General features: G+C 38.3%; 1 protein-coding gene across 1 annotated transcript; it reads right to left on the reverse strand.

Moving 5' to 3' along the window:
• Positions 1–1,557: 1,557 nt before the first annotated feature.
• LOC132547242 (fascin-like) lies at positions 1,558–3,629 on the reverse strand. The gene is made up of 2 exons (XM_060211008.1): positions 2,745–3,629; positions 1,558–2,172 (listed from the first exon to the last, which is right to left on the reverse strand). Exons 1-2 carry the CDS (start codon positions 3,627–3,629, stop codon positions 1,558–1,560), a joined length of 1,500 nt encoding a protein of 499 aa, XP_060066991.1.
• Between the last annotated feature and the right edge of the window lie 10,850 nt (positions 3,630–14,479).

Below are 14,479 nucleotides of genomic sequence, written 5' to 3' on the forward strand. Positions count from 1 at the left end.
TTTATATGATAATTTCCGAAATGCGCTAAACGGAGAAATAGCATGGTACGACGGGGATATAAATGTTGACATGTTCTGTAAAGGTTATCCCAATATCTTACTTAAAGACAATATGAAAGATTGTGAAATATATATATGTGTATATATGTATGTAAGGAGAGGTCACTATTGTACTTCTACCATTTACATATTTTCATGTTTATAGTATAAATATGTGTTACGTGCGGTATATTTGTAATTTATTTTATAGAGAAGAGTATATAAGTTGTTATAACTTGTCTCTGACCCATTTATCTGCTACCGATGATAAAATATGTTGAAATCAACTTTATTTAAGAGCTAATACACCTCTTCTAGATTTTGACATTTCTTTGTATCAGTTTTAATTTTTCACTATGCGCCCTAAGGTTTAAAAGTTTAGGCCCCTTAGCATCACTGAGTCCAAGATGGCGCTACCGTAATTCTTTTGTACTTTAATACTCTATTCACTTGTGTGTCTTTTGTACATTTCTCTTTATCAAGATAGTAGGCCTAGGTATTTTCAAAGTTAATCGTGGCGGAAAGTAGATAACGTTAGCATATTAACCGTATCTCGCCAGGCTTTCTCTAATATTTTATTGTAAATGTTCTGTCCATATTTGTCACTGACGTAACCACGGCTGTCAATATTTAGATATGTTATAGGAGAACGTTGTTATCGCTCCTCTATCAATTGCCCTTCGCTCAAACACGGCGTGACAGTCGCCACTTCTATCCTCCACATAAGTGCTGTTGGGCGCGTTCTATAAGTGCATTGGCTGATCTTTTGACACTCTGCTTATCTCTGCCGAAGTCAACTTGTTAAAACGGATTTCATTGGTCGATAATCCGCAAGAGTGATGTGTTTGGATTTAGTTAAACATAACATATTACATTTCCTGGAATACATAGCAACGCTTGTGATCTAATTCTACGCGTGCAATAAACATGTATACATGTACGTGTAATATGAATAATGATATCTTCCATATTAAACTCAAGAAACATAGCTGTATAATATAGACGTCGCCATTAGCAACCTATCTTCTGTCTGGACAGAAAGGAATGGCACGCGCCTGCTGCGTATGTACAGGGCGATAACGGTCCTGATTTGATGACGGAGCTCAAAGAGGGATGTTTACAGGATAACACACGGGATCGGAGTGGTCAGTTATATTAGAGTGACCATTTCATAGTTAACTACTCGCGTGCCACTTAGTGTTCCGGATTTGTTTACATGTTCAACAAAGCCAATATAAAAGGCATTCCTTTCACGAAAGATGTGGGACAACAACAGCATAACGGACCATAAGCCATTGATCATCACATTTGTATCAGTAGAGAAAATAGCTCGGGTAACAAACGGAGCTAGAAATGAAACTATAACGCAACCGTTGTTTGTGATCATTACAAATGTAATTTTGGGAATTTACATAATTCATGCTGACCGGAATATATGTAAAAAGCTACCAGACATTACATACATGATCATACATCTTATCTCCCGCCATAAAGTCTCGATGAGAAAAATATATTTATTTAAAATCTTAGAACGCAGCTTTTCGTCGGTTCTGGGGAATTAGCGGCAAATCCCCCACTCTTCTCTCCCTTCAGATACATGCCGTTTGGAGCTCGTATCATTAGCTCAGAATTACCATTAAATTCAAACGTAAAGGGAGTTGGTGTGGTCCCATCCGCCTGGATCGAGTTATCGGGACCAATCGACCAGTATTTGCCGTTCTCGCCCTTCACGAAGTACCCTCCGCCCGGCCCTTGCTCAAGCTGCAACACGTCGTAAGTTGACTTGTTGCAATCGTACTTTGCTTTCCTAGAACCGGAAGTGATCATGGACAGGTAGCCACTTTCTCCTTTCAACACTAGAATTGGTCGGTTTACAACCCTGATCATGAACATTTCCTTTTCTCCTGTGACTTCACTGGCGGCGATGAGAGCTCCCGTCCCTCGGTGACGTAAATATTTCTGATTACTGGCCTTGATCACGGCAGTTCCATCCTTCTGCCAAACGATGTCGAACTGACAATTCTCGTTAGCAGATTTGGCATCAGCAATGATAGATTCATTGTCATCTAGCCGCCAGTATTTGCCATTAGCGGTGTATACCAACCATTTCTTAGTTTTCTTCATGTACTCGATCTGAAATGGAACAAGAACAGATGAGCAAGCATCTAGAATCTCTTATCTCAGATTATTATTCTTCTGATGAAGCACTAGCAAATGGAGCTCAATGTTGTACTTACCTCAATATATGAACAAAGTAAATTTTGACACAGAGATATAAAAAATCCCGCCGAAATTTAAAGTGCTTTTCCGAGCTGAAGATAGAACATATTTATTCTGAAGCGATAAATAGCTCAACAATATCAAACAAGTAAAACAGCATCGTTACGTCAGTGATAAGGTGTGAAAATTGTCGGTCTGATGCCTGTTGAATAGTCAAACTAGTTGAAGGTGTGGTCTGTGCATTATAGTAGCGGGCGGCTACCTCACTGAAGAGCATTAGGCTCACCGCATAGGACGAACATTCTGTTAGAGGGATTTGCTTATGAAACACCCATTTCCCCTATAACTATATGAAGTGTTCACGGGTCAGCTTTATTGTGTACATGATAATGATATGTACCACATGTCACGCTGGAAACTTTAAGTTAAATATTTTGCAGCATTCTTTCTATGCACACAAAAATATGTGGCGCTCTATCTTTTACCTGGAATATCTCCTTGTCGCCAGTCTCCGTCTGGGAAGACAACACCTCTAATCCTTGTCGGATAGACGCTTGCTTGCCGTTGCTAGATACAAAAATAACTTGAAGGTGGCTTTCAACGAGGAAAAACAACTCGTCTCGACTGACAGTCTTATTTCTGGTTTTAAGGACACCCGAACCTGCATACGCTGTCAAATATTTCCCCTCGCAATCTTTAAATGCAAGTCCTGCCAAATCCGAGTCACTGCTGAGCTTTAACTCTAGAGAGAATTTCGTATTCTTGCCATGTTCATCCGTCAAATGGCCCGTATGGGTGAGATAACGGGAGTCAGCTGTTTTAAATGCATATTTTCCGCATTTGAATTCAAGGGTTATGAGAGCTTCCGGTCCCCAAGGCGTCAGCTGAGTACACTGTAATTCATCATTTTCAAGTTTCACGTATCGCTTCCGGTTTATGTTAAAGAAGGTTATTTGCGGATGCATTGCCATTGGGACGTACCAGAGTGAGAGTTCCTCGTCAGAGGCTCCCTTTGCTAAGCAATGGATGTCCTGTTCTGTCCCACCCAGGTAGTAACCATATTTTGTGTGTTTAAAGCTCCACCTTCCAGTTCCGTCGGTGGCGTACTCTATCTGAAATTTCCCATCCTCTCCATGACTTTCACTCGAGCAGGCCACATTTCCGAACTTATCTGCTTCTAGGTAACGTCGGAGGTGACTCCGAATGTACACAGTTTCGTCCTTGTTCAGCTCGAGAACCCATATCTGTTTTCCTTTCAATGATGTCCCAGATACATTGACCTGATTCCCGTAGGGCTCAGCGGTCAGAAACTTCTCCGTCGGATTCTGTAGACCTACTTTCCATTCTAGACGTTTTTCTGAAACCGTCATCGACACTTTCTAGTTGGGAAACTCACACTTACAGCAGTTATTTTCTTATACTCTATTATCATAGGTTAGCAACGCGATTTTCATTGAGACGACATTATGACGTCAAAGCAATTGATAAAAAGATTATGACGTCACAATGAGAATATGCATCACGCTTTCAATCAGGCCCGAGAGCCATAACTTATCTAGCGTCAAACCAAACGTAACTGCGGTTTACTGAGGTATATGAACGAAGTGGGGTAACAAGTTCCGGGGAGGCGAGATAGTCGTATGTGTACCCTATAACTTATCGCTTAAACGATGTTATTTTTTTTATATTAGTCCGTTCTAACATTCGGCATATATCCTCAAGCGCTCGACGTATCTTCTTGAGCGCTCAATTTATTATCTCGAGCGCTCGACGTATCTTTTCGAGCTCTCGACATATTTTCTTGAGCGCTCAACTTATCATCTCGAGCGTTCGAGATATTTTCTTTATTTACTTTATCATAACTCATATACTATCACATGATGGTAAGTAAAATCCGTCGCATCATTGATATATTGGTATAAATAATATAGAAAATTTTGTTATTCATGTCCTAAATGAACACCCGTACCGATGTGAAGATTTTTCTGATAAATGAAAATCTGGTACAATACAACTGAAACATATACAAATACAATATTACAATGTGTTGCCGTGATGAATGATTTGTAACATTCGGAAACGAAGCGATATAAGGCGAATAAGGTGGGTGTTCAATCAATTCAAAGTCACAATCGTTACTGGCGGCCACGGCAATGACAAATTTGTGGAACAACACACCTTTACTGAGTTTCACGCGGCGCTTGAGTTTAGTATTTTCTTAACTTCCTATGAAGTGATGCATAATATGTGCCATTGATTGTTTGTCTCTTTTGCAGATAATCTGCCATCAGAATACTACCAGCATCCCAGAAAACCGATGCCTTTCCAGCTGATGGAACAGTGTTTGCCTTAGTTGGCGGGGGTGAACCAGGATGTTACTATTGTTAAGACTGATCTTTGGCCTCTGGAGTGAAATGATGGACCCACGTTTCATCTAGAACCACAGACCCCTACGGAAGGTTAGCAGTATCTGCCTCTAATTGGTTCAGTCCGCCTGGTGTGCTTCTGATCAACTGTCAGACGTCTTGGTACCCAACAGGCTGAGAGCTTTCCCGTTGCAAGATCTTCACAAGAGAATGGAATGTACTATTTCCTGTGAAATCCTAACTGCACTGGCTAAATATATCTGTAACTCACCTCTCAGGCAAAACAACATTATAGACTATATTGACCATTTCATGGGTTGCAACAGGCCCTCCAGGACAGGCGTCATCCCCAAGGTTCTGCCTTCTACGTTTAAAATTCCGCCGCCTACCTTTTCACTGTTGCATATAAGGGTTATCATCATTCACTGGTGTTGATACCATATCAGTATAGATATCCTTAGGTGCTAGATCTTTCTTATTCAAATAATAGATCACTGATTTTTCATCGATTTTATCCATTTTGAAAAAGTCATCTGCCTTGGTTACTTTAGAGAGCTACCTCTCCGACATAAACTTACCAAATGACACCAATCTTCAGATGTACAGCCCTAATAGTTAAGGAATAGTAAAGCTGAAAAAGGACATCCCTGCTTAACGTCTTCAATACAAAGCTGACAACTTATCAATTAGTCCCAGTAGGTACATAAACCCATTAACAGAATCTGCAATTTATATGTCTAGTATCTGTTTAAGAATCATACATTCTTTCGATTATTTTTTGACATTCAGTGAACCATCCAATAACGATTCACATTTCATCCGGATTTCCATAACACGGCGTGTTTATCTTTCTAATACTTCTTTACAAGTGATCATCGTGTAATCGCCGTCTTTACCTAGCTAGACGTCCCTCAAGGTCATGGTATTTAAAACGACACAGGAGCACTTCGGAATTGAAAATCACTATCTGTATAAAAGTCAAAAACGATTATATTTAATTGATACTAGCGTTGTCCCTTGCTGCTACGAGAGCGTAGAATTGTTCCGGGGTTCAATTAGCTGTGGGGCTATCTCCTCATCAGAACGAAAGCCCCACTGTTTCGGCGTAAGTCCTCGCGTTCTGAGCACGTGGCGAATAGAAGATAGTCATTAGAGCTAATTCTTAATTGCCACACGACCTTTCGAAGAAGATTGATAAAAATTCTGTTGTTTCGTTCGGTTGCTTTGACTTGTTTCTGGTTACAAGTTGTCTGTTAATCTTTACCTGTCTCTCTTACGTTAGTAATTCGTCTGTCCTATCTTGTCCCACAGTAATTAGTTGACTGTCCTCTCTTGTCCGTGTTGTTAGCTTTTTGTCCTATTTTGTCAATGTGTTGGAGTATATGTATTATCATGGCCCGGTAGTTAGTTTTTCATTCTATCTTATCCCGCTGTTATTTGTTGTCTGTCCTATCATGACTCGGTAGTGTTTTTCGTCCTGTCTTGCCCCGCTGTTATTTGTTGTCTGTCCTATCATGACCCGATAGTTAGTTTTCCGTCCTATCTTGTCCCGCTTTTATTTGCGGTCTGTCCTATCATGGCTCGGTAGTGTTTTTCGTCCTGTCTTGTCCCGCTGTTATTTGTTGTCTGTCCTATCATGGCTCGGTAGTGTTTTTCGTCCTATCTTGTCCCGCTGTTATTTGTTGTCTGTCCTATCATGGCGCGGTAGTGAGTTTTCCGTCTGTCCTATCATGGCTCGGTAGTGTTTTTCGTCCTATCTTGTCCCGCTGTTATTTGTTGTCTGTCCTATCATGACTCGGTAGTGTTTTTCGTCCTGTCTTGTCCCGCTGTTATTTGTTGTCTGTCCTATCATGACTCGGTAGTGTTTTTCGTCCTATCTTGTCCCGCTGTTATTTGCGGCCTGTCCTATCATGGCTCGGTAGTGTTTTTCGTCCTATCTTGTCCCGCTGTTATTTGTTGTCTGTCCTATCATGGCTCGGTAGTGTTTTTCGTCCTGTCTTGTCCCGCTGTTATTTGTTGTCTGTCCTATCATGGCTCGGTAGTGTTTTTCGTCCTATCTTATCCCGCTGTTATTTGTTGTCTGTCCTATCATGACTCGGTAGTGTTTTTCGTCTTATCTTGTCCCGCTGTTATTTGCGGCCTGTCCTATCATTTCTATCTATCTTTCTTGTCCTGGTAGTTAGTTTTCTTACCTATCTTGTTACGTTAAGGACAAGTCTTCAGAAGTATAAAGCAAATTTGACGGGAAAAGTTACGATTTGGTTTCAAAAACAAATCCATCTCGGTGATGACTTGGTCCAGTTAATAATTGCAATGGGATTTAGCATTAAATAAAGTACCTTGATATCTAAACATATGTTATATCTTCAGTACACTTAGTTTGTTTTCAAAAAGTATTTGAGTACAAGATTTGCTAAGAAAATTTGTATTATGTTTGCTTTCAGGGTTATTTATCGAAACATGACATTTTAATGAAAAGAAAAAAGAAAGAAAAAAAAAACAAAAAAACAAAAAAACAAAACAAAAACAAAAACACATACAAAATTATTCAACTGATTCAAACGCCATGCGATGTATGTCATCAATTTACATACATGTATGAGATAACATTACATGATATAGGTACAAGAATATGCAAACCTCGTGGTAAGTATATTAATATCCTTTCGACATAAAATCTCTGCGTTAGAGTGTACATTTGGTCGATCATTTTGATGAACACAGACAAGAGCAGTTCCACCATACCGCACATTGTGAGACATCCCCCCACCCCCGCCCCTTCTCTTTTGACAGTGTCGTGAGATTTGGTACAATGTAGTTCCATTCGCAGTTCCATGATCTCGCTTTATTACCTTGTGACAGGAGAATTCCACGAAAGCGCGGCACAGGGTGTCAAAACAGAAATTAAGTGTAGGTGTTTGAGAGACGTAAGACTAAACTACAAAGTCTGCAAGTAAAACGGAAGTTGCTAGTCGTTATGAGGATATGCGTCTGGAGTGCCGTTTATTTGACGAACCGGGGTCAAAACTTCTTGAATCACTTGCCGATGTGACGATTTTAACTGGCCACGGACATTACTATTATGATATTCTTTACTTATCTGTTTCAGCTCAATAAAACTATTTAGTATCCTACAATATATATTACAATTATTTGCCTCGTTTGTCGGTGGGAGCACCGTGTTAGGACAAGAATTCGCGTGGGCCTGTATGAGACCCTGCGGTCGGAAGGGAAACCGATTTATAACTTGCCCTGTGATTTGCAGAAGCTATGCGATTTTTACTTTTACAAACTTGTCAGTGTAAATACGTAACTTTCTTTTACACAGTCAATTCATTATCTGCCAAAAAAGTAATAATAACAAATACTTGCTGTTTATATCTGAGGACCAGTCCGTCACGCGAACAATATTTTTTTTCCGTTTTTTGTGAATATTATAGGGCGATGAGCAAAAATAACATATAGCTTAAAAGCGGATTTATTGGACAGTCTCCTTGACAATAAAAAAATCTTAGAACCATAGACTGCTTAAATGTTTCGATATGAGCAAAATCCCGAATCGATGCTGAATTCAAAAGTTCGCTCAACTTTGCTAAAGGCTCATAATTACTAATGAGCATCAAAGTTTCATATCAATATTGTAACAAATTGTGAATATTTCTGAGGTTCGCGTGGTACTTGTCCAGGTCAGATTTTCTTCACAAAACGGTGACTGTGTAACTTAAAGTGAGTATGTACGACTATATACGGTGCACGGTAGTGAGTTTTAGTGATCGCAGTCCCTTTATTCTTACTACTGGTCACTTTTCTCATATTTCTTGGTCCCATTAATGGGTTGTTCGTTCTTCTTCTGTACATTTTGCTCTTTATTTTTTTTATGACGAACGCGTGTCAGTTTTTAATCTAATTTTATTTCAATACAGCTGTAACTTATAACGACAAAGCATGACACAGTGAAGGTGTTCTGAAGTTTTCATTTCTTTCACTGTTGTTTTTCTTAGATGTGTATCGAATTCATTTTTTTCTGAAATGATTTTTATGGTATAAAAACTAGCTGGTAACTAGGTAAGTCCATTGTTTAACTCCAAAAATCATTAAAAAGGAAGTCAGAGCGCATTTGTATATTTCACGGGAAAAAAAGGTAATTTCTTTACAGTGGCACCAAAACTACTTCAAGAAATTTCAGTAAAATATCATGAAAAGCATGAAATGAATATTAAAACAAACAGGATGAAGTACTAAATTAAGCCTCTGGTTCGCCAGTGTATCACTGCATAGCGACCGAGATCTTATTACAAAAGAACAACAATTTGCAATTGAAACCGAACGTATAGGATTTGCGTTATTTTTTAATTAAGTTAATCAATTATCGGAGAAGTCCATAAATTACTAAGTAACGACAGAAATGGTATGATCGTATCTGTTTCGCCTTTACCGGAGAAGATCCTGAATACCGCGGACTTCCGCAGGTGTTTCAAACACGGACGACCTCTAGTCTAGATATGATCTCGTCGATTTATCTAATCCGACGTACTCTACCCAAGTCTCTCTGCACATCAGGTCATCCCCGAAACCAACTTAGATATTATATTACACAAGGCTGGTGTTGTTTTATGTAACTTTATTCAAATCTCAACGAAATGTTGTCATCCATGACAGTTACGAGAGTTGAATTGAAAGCTGTTAAGTGAGGCGTCCTATTTCACAGGCTTCTTACTCTAAAGCTCAGCACCTCATCATACTGCGATCGAGTTCAAATTAACAAAGACTATCCATCTCAGGAGCACGGACCTAGCTGAGCACAATGTAACATTTATTGTCTGTTTGAAACTGAAGCAAAGTATGATAATATCAGCAGTATGATGGATTTAATTTTGATAATTTAAAAGAGGCGGTAGCATCTTTCGGACACCTAACGCACACTGTATACGGGTCGGTGTTAAATGGGTCAGTCTGTCGTATCGAACGCTCTGAACAGATCTTGCTATTTTTGTCGTTTCATTTACGACACAATTGATATGCACTTTTATGTCTATAACAGGAGACATGTCTGTAAGGAAGGAAATATATAACAAGATGTATTGTTTCGAACGCGATATATCTGTAAGACAGAATATATTACATGTTAAAATGTTCCCGTGTTCTGTTTGGATAAGAGTTCGTAAGGTAGAGGTCGATACGTATAACATATGAGCTTAATGTACATCGCATCTAAATTTAGAGGAGTCAAACCATAAGAACCCCGGAATATGATTTACATGTGTGTGTCTTAAAGAATGATTTGTGATATTCCAATTCTTTGTTTTCTGTATTCTGTTAGGAACATAAACACATTTGTCTATTAGAATGTATTTGTCTGGAGGGCAAATTTTAAGAGAATATTATTTCATGACTACAGCACTTTACGTACTTTCAACAGGGTTCATATAACAACATATGGCCTCATCAAAGGTTCTGAGATGATAAATATTTGTTCTTGTGCTGTACAAATATATTTGTATGGTCGGGATTATCTATTTTGAATGATTTATCTGTATGGTCGGGAGTATCTGTGTATCTGTTTGGCAGATGTATATATGTACCGCTGAGGATATCTGTTGAAGGGATAAATCTATATAGTCGGGGATATTTGATGATGGTTAAATCTATATAGTCGGGGATATCTGATGGTGGTTATATCTATATAGTCGGGGATATCTGATGGTGGTTATGTCTATATAGTCGGGGATATCTGATGGTGGTTATATATATAGAGCCGGGGATATCTGATGGTGGTTATATCTATATAGTCGGGGATATCTAATGGTGGTTATATCTATATAGTCGGGGATATCTGATGGTGGTTATATCTATATAGTTATATATATAGAGCCGGGGATATCTGATGGTGGTTATATCTATATAGTCGGGGATATCTAATGGTGGTTATATCTATATAGTCGGGGATATCTGATGGTGGTTATGTAGTCCGGGATATCTGATGGTGGTTATATCTATATAGTCGGGGATATCTGATGGTGGTTATATCTATACAGTCGGGGATATCTGATGGTGGTTATATCTATATAGTCGGGGATATCTGATAGTGATTATATCTATACAGTCAGGGATATCTGATGGTGGTTATATCTATATAGTCCGGGGATATCTGATGGTGGTTATATCTATATAATCGGGGATATCTGATGGTGGTTATGTAGTCCGGGATATCTGATGGTGGTTATATCTATATAGTCGGGGATATCTGATGGTGGTTATATCTATATAGTCGGGGATATCTGATGGTGGTATATATGATAGTATATCTATACAGTCAGGGATATCTGATGGTGGTTATATCTATATAGTCCGGGGATATCTGATGGTGGTTATATCTATATAATCGGGGATATCTGATGGTGGTTATATCTATATAGTCGGGGATATCTGATGGTGGTTATATCTATATAGTCGGGGATATCTGATGGTGGTTATATCTATATAGTCGGGGATATCTGATGGTGGTTATATCTATATAGTCGGGGATATCTAATGGTGGTTATGTAGTCCGGGATATCTGATGGTGGTTATATCTATAATGTCGGGGATATCTGATGGTGGTTATATCTATATTGTCGGGGATATCTGATGGTGGTTATATCTATATATCCGGGGATATCTGATGGTGGTTATATCTATATAGTCGGGGATATCTGATGGTGGTTATATCTATATAGTCGGGGATATCTAATGGTGGTTATGTAGTCCGGGATATCTGATGGTGGTTATATCTATAATGTCGGGGATATCTGATGGTGGTTATATCTATATTGTCGGGGATATCTGATGGTGGTTATATCTATATATCCGGGGATATCTGATGGTGGTTATATCTATAATGTCGGGGATATCTGATGGTGGTTATATCTATAATGTCGGGGATATCTTATGGTGGTTATATCTATATTGTCGGGGATATCTGATGGTGGTTTATCTATAATGTCGGGGATATCTGATGGTGGTTATATCTATAATGTCGGGGATATCTGATGGTGGTTATATCTATATTGTCAGGGATATCTGATGGTGGTTATATCTATATTGTCGGGGATATCTGATGGTAGTTTTATCTATATAGTCGGGGATATCTGATGTTGGTTATATCTATGAAGTCGGGGAAATCTGATGGTGGTTATATCTATACAGTCGGGGAATCTGATGGTGGCTATATCTATATAGTCGGGGATATCTGATGGTGGTTATATCTATATAGTCGGGGATATCTGATGGTGGTTATATCTATACAGTCGGGGAATCTGATGGTGGCTATATCTATATAGTTGGGGATATCTGATGGTGGTTATATCTATATTGTCGGGGATATCTGATGGTGGTTATATCTATATTGTCGGGGATATCTGATGGTGGTTATATCTATATAGTCGGGGATATCTTATGGTGGTTATATCTATTTAGTCGAGGATATCTGATGGTGGTTATATCTATTTAGTCGAGGATATCTGATGGTGGTTATATCTATATTGTCGGGGATATCTGATGGTGGTTATATCTATATAGTCGGGGATATCTGATAGTGGATATATTTATATCTGTTGGACGGATATATCTATACGATCGTGATATCTAATGGACTGATATATGTATAGCTGTGAGGTTGGATTTTTCCCACGATGGTGTCATCAGTTGGACGATAGGTCGTAAGTTTGGTAAGAAATTGAATTCTTTTCATTATTGTACACTACAGAGAGAGATTCGCTTTTTTTCTCTGGTGGAAATACAAATAATCTTCAGTGCTGATATTTCAGCTCTAAACATGCGATCATCTGTTGTTTTTCATGCATTCAAGGATAACCTTTGAACTTTGTTAATTTCGATAAGTTACGCTATCAACTTGAGCTAATGATGACCGTTATCAAATGTCACAATCTCGTAACAGTTTCATTCTGACGTCATCTCGCGCAAGGCTAAACAATGAAAAAAAGTATGATAAGGGGGCTATATTCATTCATTACTGAGACATGCGTTCTTGCAAAGCTGGACTCTGCTATAAAATATGCTAATATAAAACACTCGACGCTCGGCAGTTACACTGTTACCTATATTCCCATTGACCGCGGCAAAACATTAATTTTCCACTAATTCAATCAACTCATAATCTGCCTGGACTGCTAGCACGAGATCTTCTGCTAAATTGTTTGATACTTTTTCAATTGTTTATGTCACCGCGCGTGCAGATTCGCGCCATCTGTCATTATATTTTTTAGCAAATGTCTAAAACGAAGAAGAGTTTCAATGCCAGGCAAAATAGATCTCACATATGGCACTAGAGTGCTTTTTAGATAGTTTCTGGTCCGCGACTGAAATGATTCTTTTGTTAAGTTTGCGAAATATATTGATCAAAATTCATTAATTAGACAACTAAGGTTGGATGGAAATCTTATGGTGTTTCCGTGCGATCAGCCTGGATTCACCCGTCAGAAGGCTTTCGGTACAGCACATATGGCCATACAGTCAGACTCGTCCTTTATAAAATCATGATTCATTGCTTCCCAATAAATTTTGCTTTAAACAATAAAATGACTGATTAAATCATTAGATGTAACATGAAACAACGTGCTTGATAGGAGACTAGAATCTGCGGTACGTCACGACATATACCGGGATATGCCGATGTCACAACTGTCACGTGGATATACAATAACTATCCATTAACGTGTGAACAGCGTCTAAATATGAACTTACCAACGGAAATAAGTGCACAATTCCGGCACTTCTGAGGTGTAACATGAATTTAATTATACTTTATTGTTATTATAATCATTTTTTGTTTTGATTTTGTTTTTGCTCTTCATAGAACTACTTTAAAACAGAGCAAATTTCTCCAATCATCGCCTTTTTCGCAAAAATTTGGTTAAAGACACTAAGGATAATTGTTTACTCAGCCGTTTTGAATAATAATATCGACATGTTCTGTAACATCGGATATTGGGAATTACCAATCAATGCAAATCATAGGTTTGCCGAAAGATAGTGCACCAATATATATTTTTTTTCACCATGAATATTGCTTAATGTCCTAATCGGGACTGCCCGGTTCCGAATTCTACTTTATCTAGTCAGCATCCGGATCTACGTTTAAGACAGAACATAAAACTTTCCGATAATAACAAAATAAACTTGAACAGTGACAAGTAGTATGTGTTAAATATCTTTAATAATGTGATTTGGTACCAAACATTATACGGGGCGGTATTTTGAGCTAACGACAGAAAGTGTTACATGTGTTTCACTGTCAATCTAAGGTAGAGGATGAGGAACACTACATTGGAACGGCTTCAGACTTAATCCATATCGTATTATAGATTCAAGGGTGGTGATAAAATGTCCATAAATCGGCGCAAAATCCTGTTTTCAGATTTTGAAGAGACGAGGGATCTTTTACTGGAAATTTCATAATGCATACTTTCGGTTACTTGGAGGAAACAGTATAATTTTTGTGGTTTTTTTTTTTTTTTTTTGTTTTTTTTCGTCTCTCGTAACTCTTTACTAGAGAGGTGGCATTGTTTTTATTGTCAAGTACATATAAATAACTGATGAGACGTAATTAAGATACAGTAATATACTTGAATTGTCATTAAATTTACTGATCTGTAAGTGCAACTGCATGACTAATTTGTAGCTTTTTATAAGTCTGAATATTGATCTTCCCAATCCACACAAATTGTATTACAATATTGAAGGGAAATACTCTATAGATTATTTTCCATGCTCGTTATTTTAAGCAGAAATGTCGTCTTGGTTAAGATAGCTGGAAATAATGAATAAGTTAGTTTGATCGAAATATCGCCCCGAGC

This window comes from Ylistrum balloti, unplaced genomic scaffold (genome assembly GCF_031769215.1).
Source record: "Ylistrum balloti isolate Yb309-2 unplaced genomic scaffold, AGI_CSIRO_Ybal_v1 Utg369938, whole genome shotgun sequence".
NCBI lineage: Eukaryota > Metazoa > Mollusca > Bivalvia > Pectinida > Pectinidae > Ylistrum > Ylistrum balloti.

Excerpts from the sequence above, each read along its gene's own strand:
- LOC132547242 (XM_060211008.1), bottom strand. The coding sequence starts at position 3,629 with ATGACGGTTTCAGAAAAACGTCTAGAATGGAAAGTAGGTCTACAGAAT. Across the intron at positions 2,173-2,744 it reads GCGACAAGGAGATATTCCAG|ATCGAGTACATGAAGAAAAC; the intron begins GTAAAAGATAGA and ends GTTCCATTTCAG.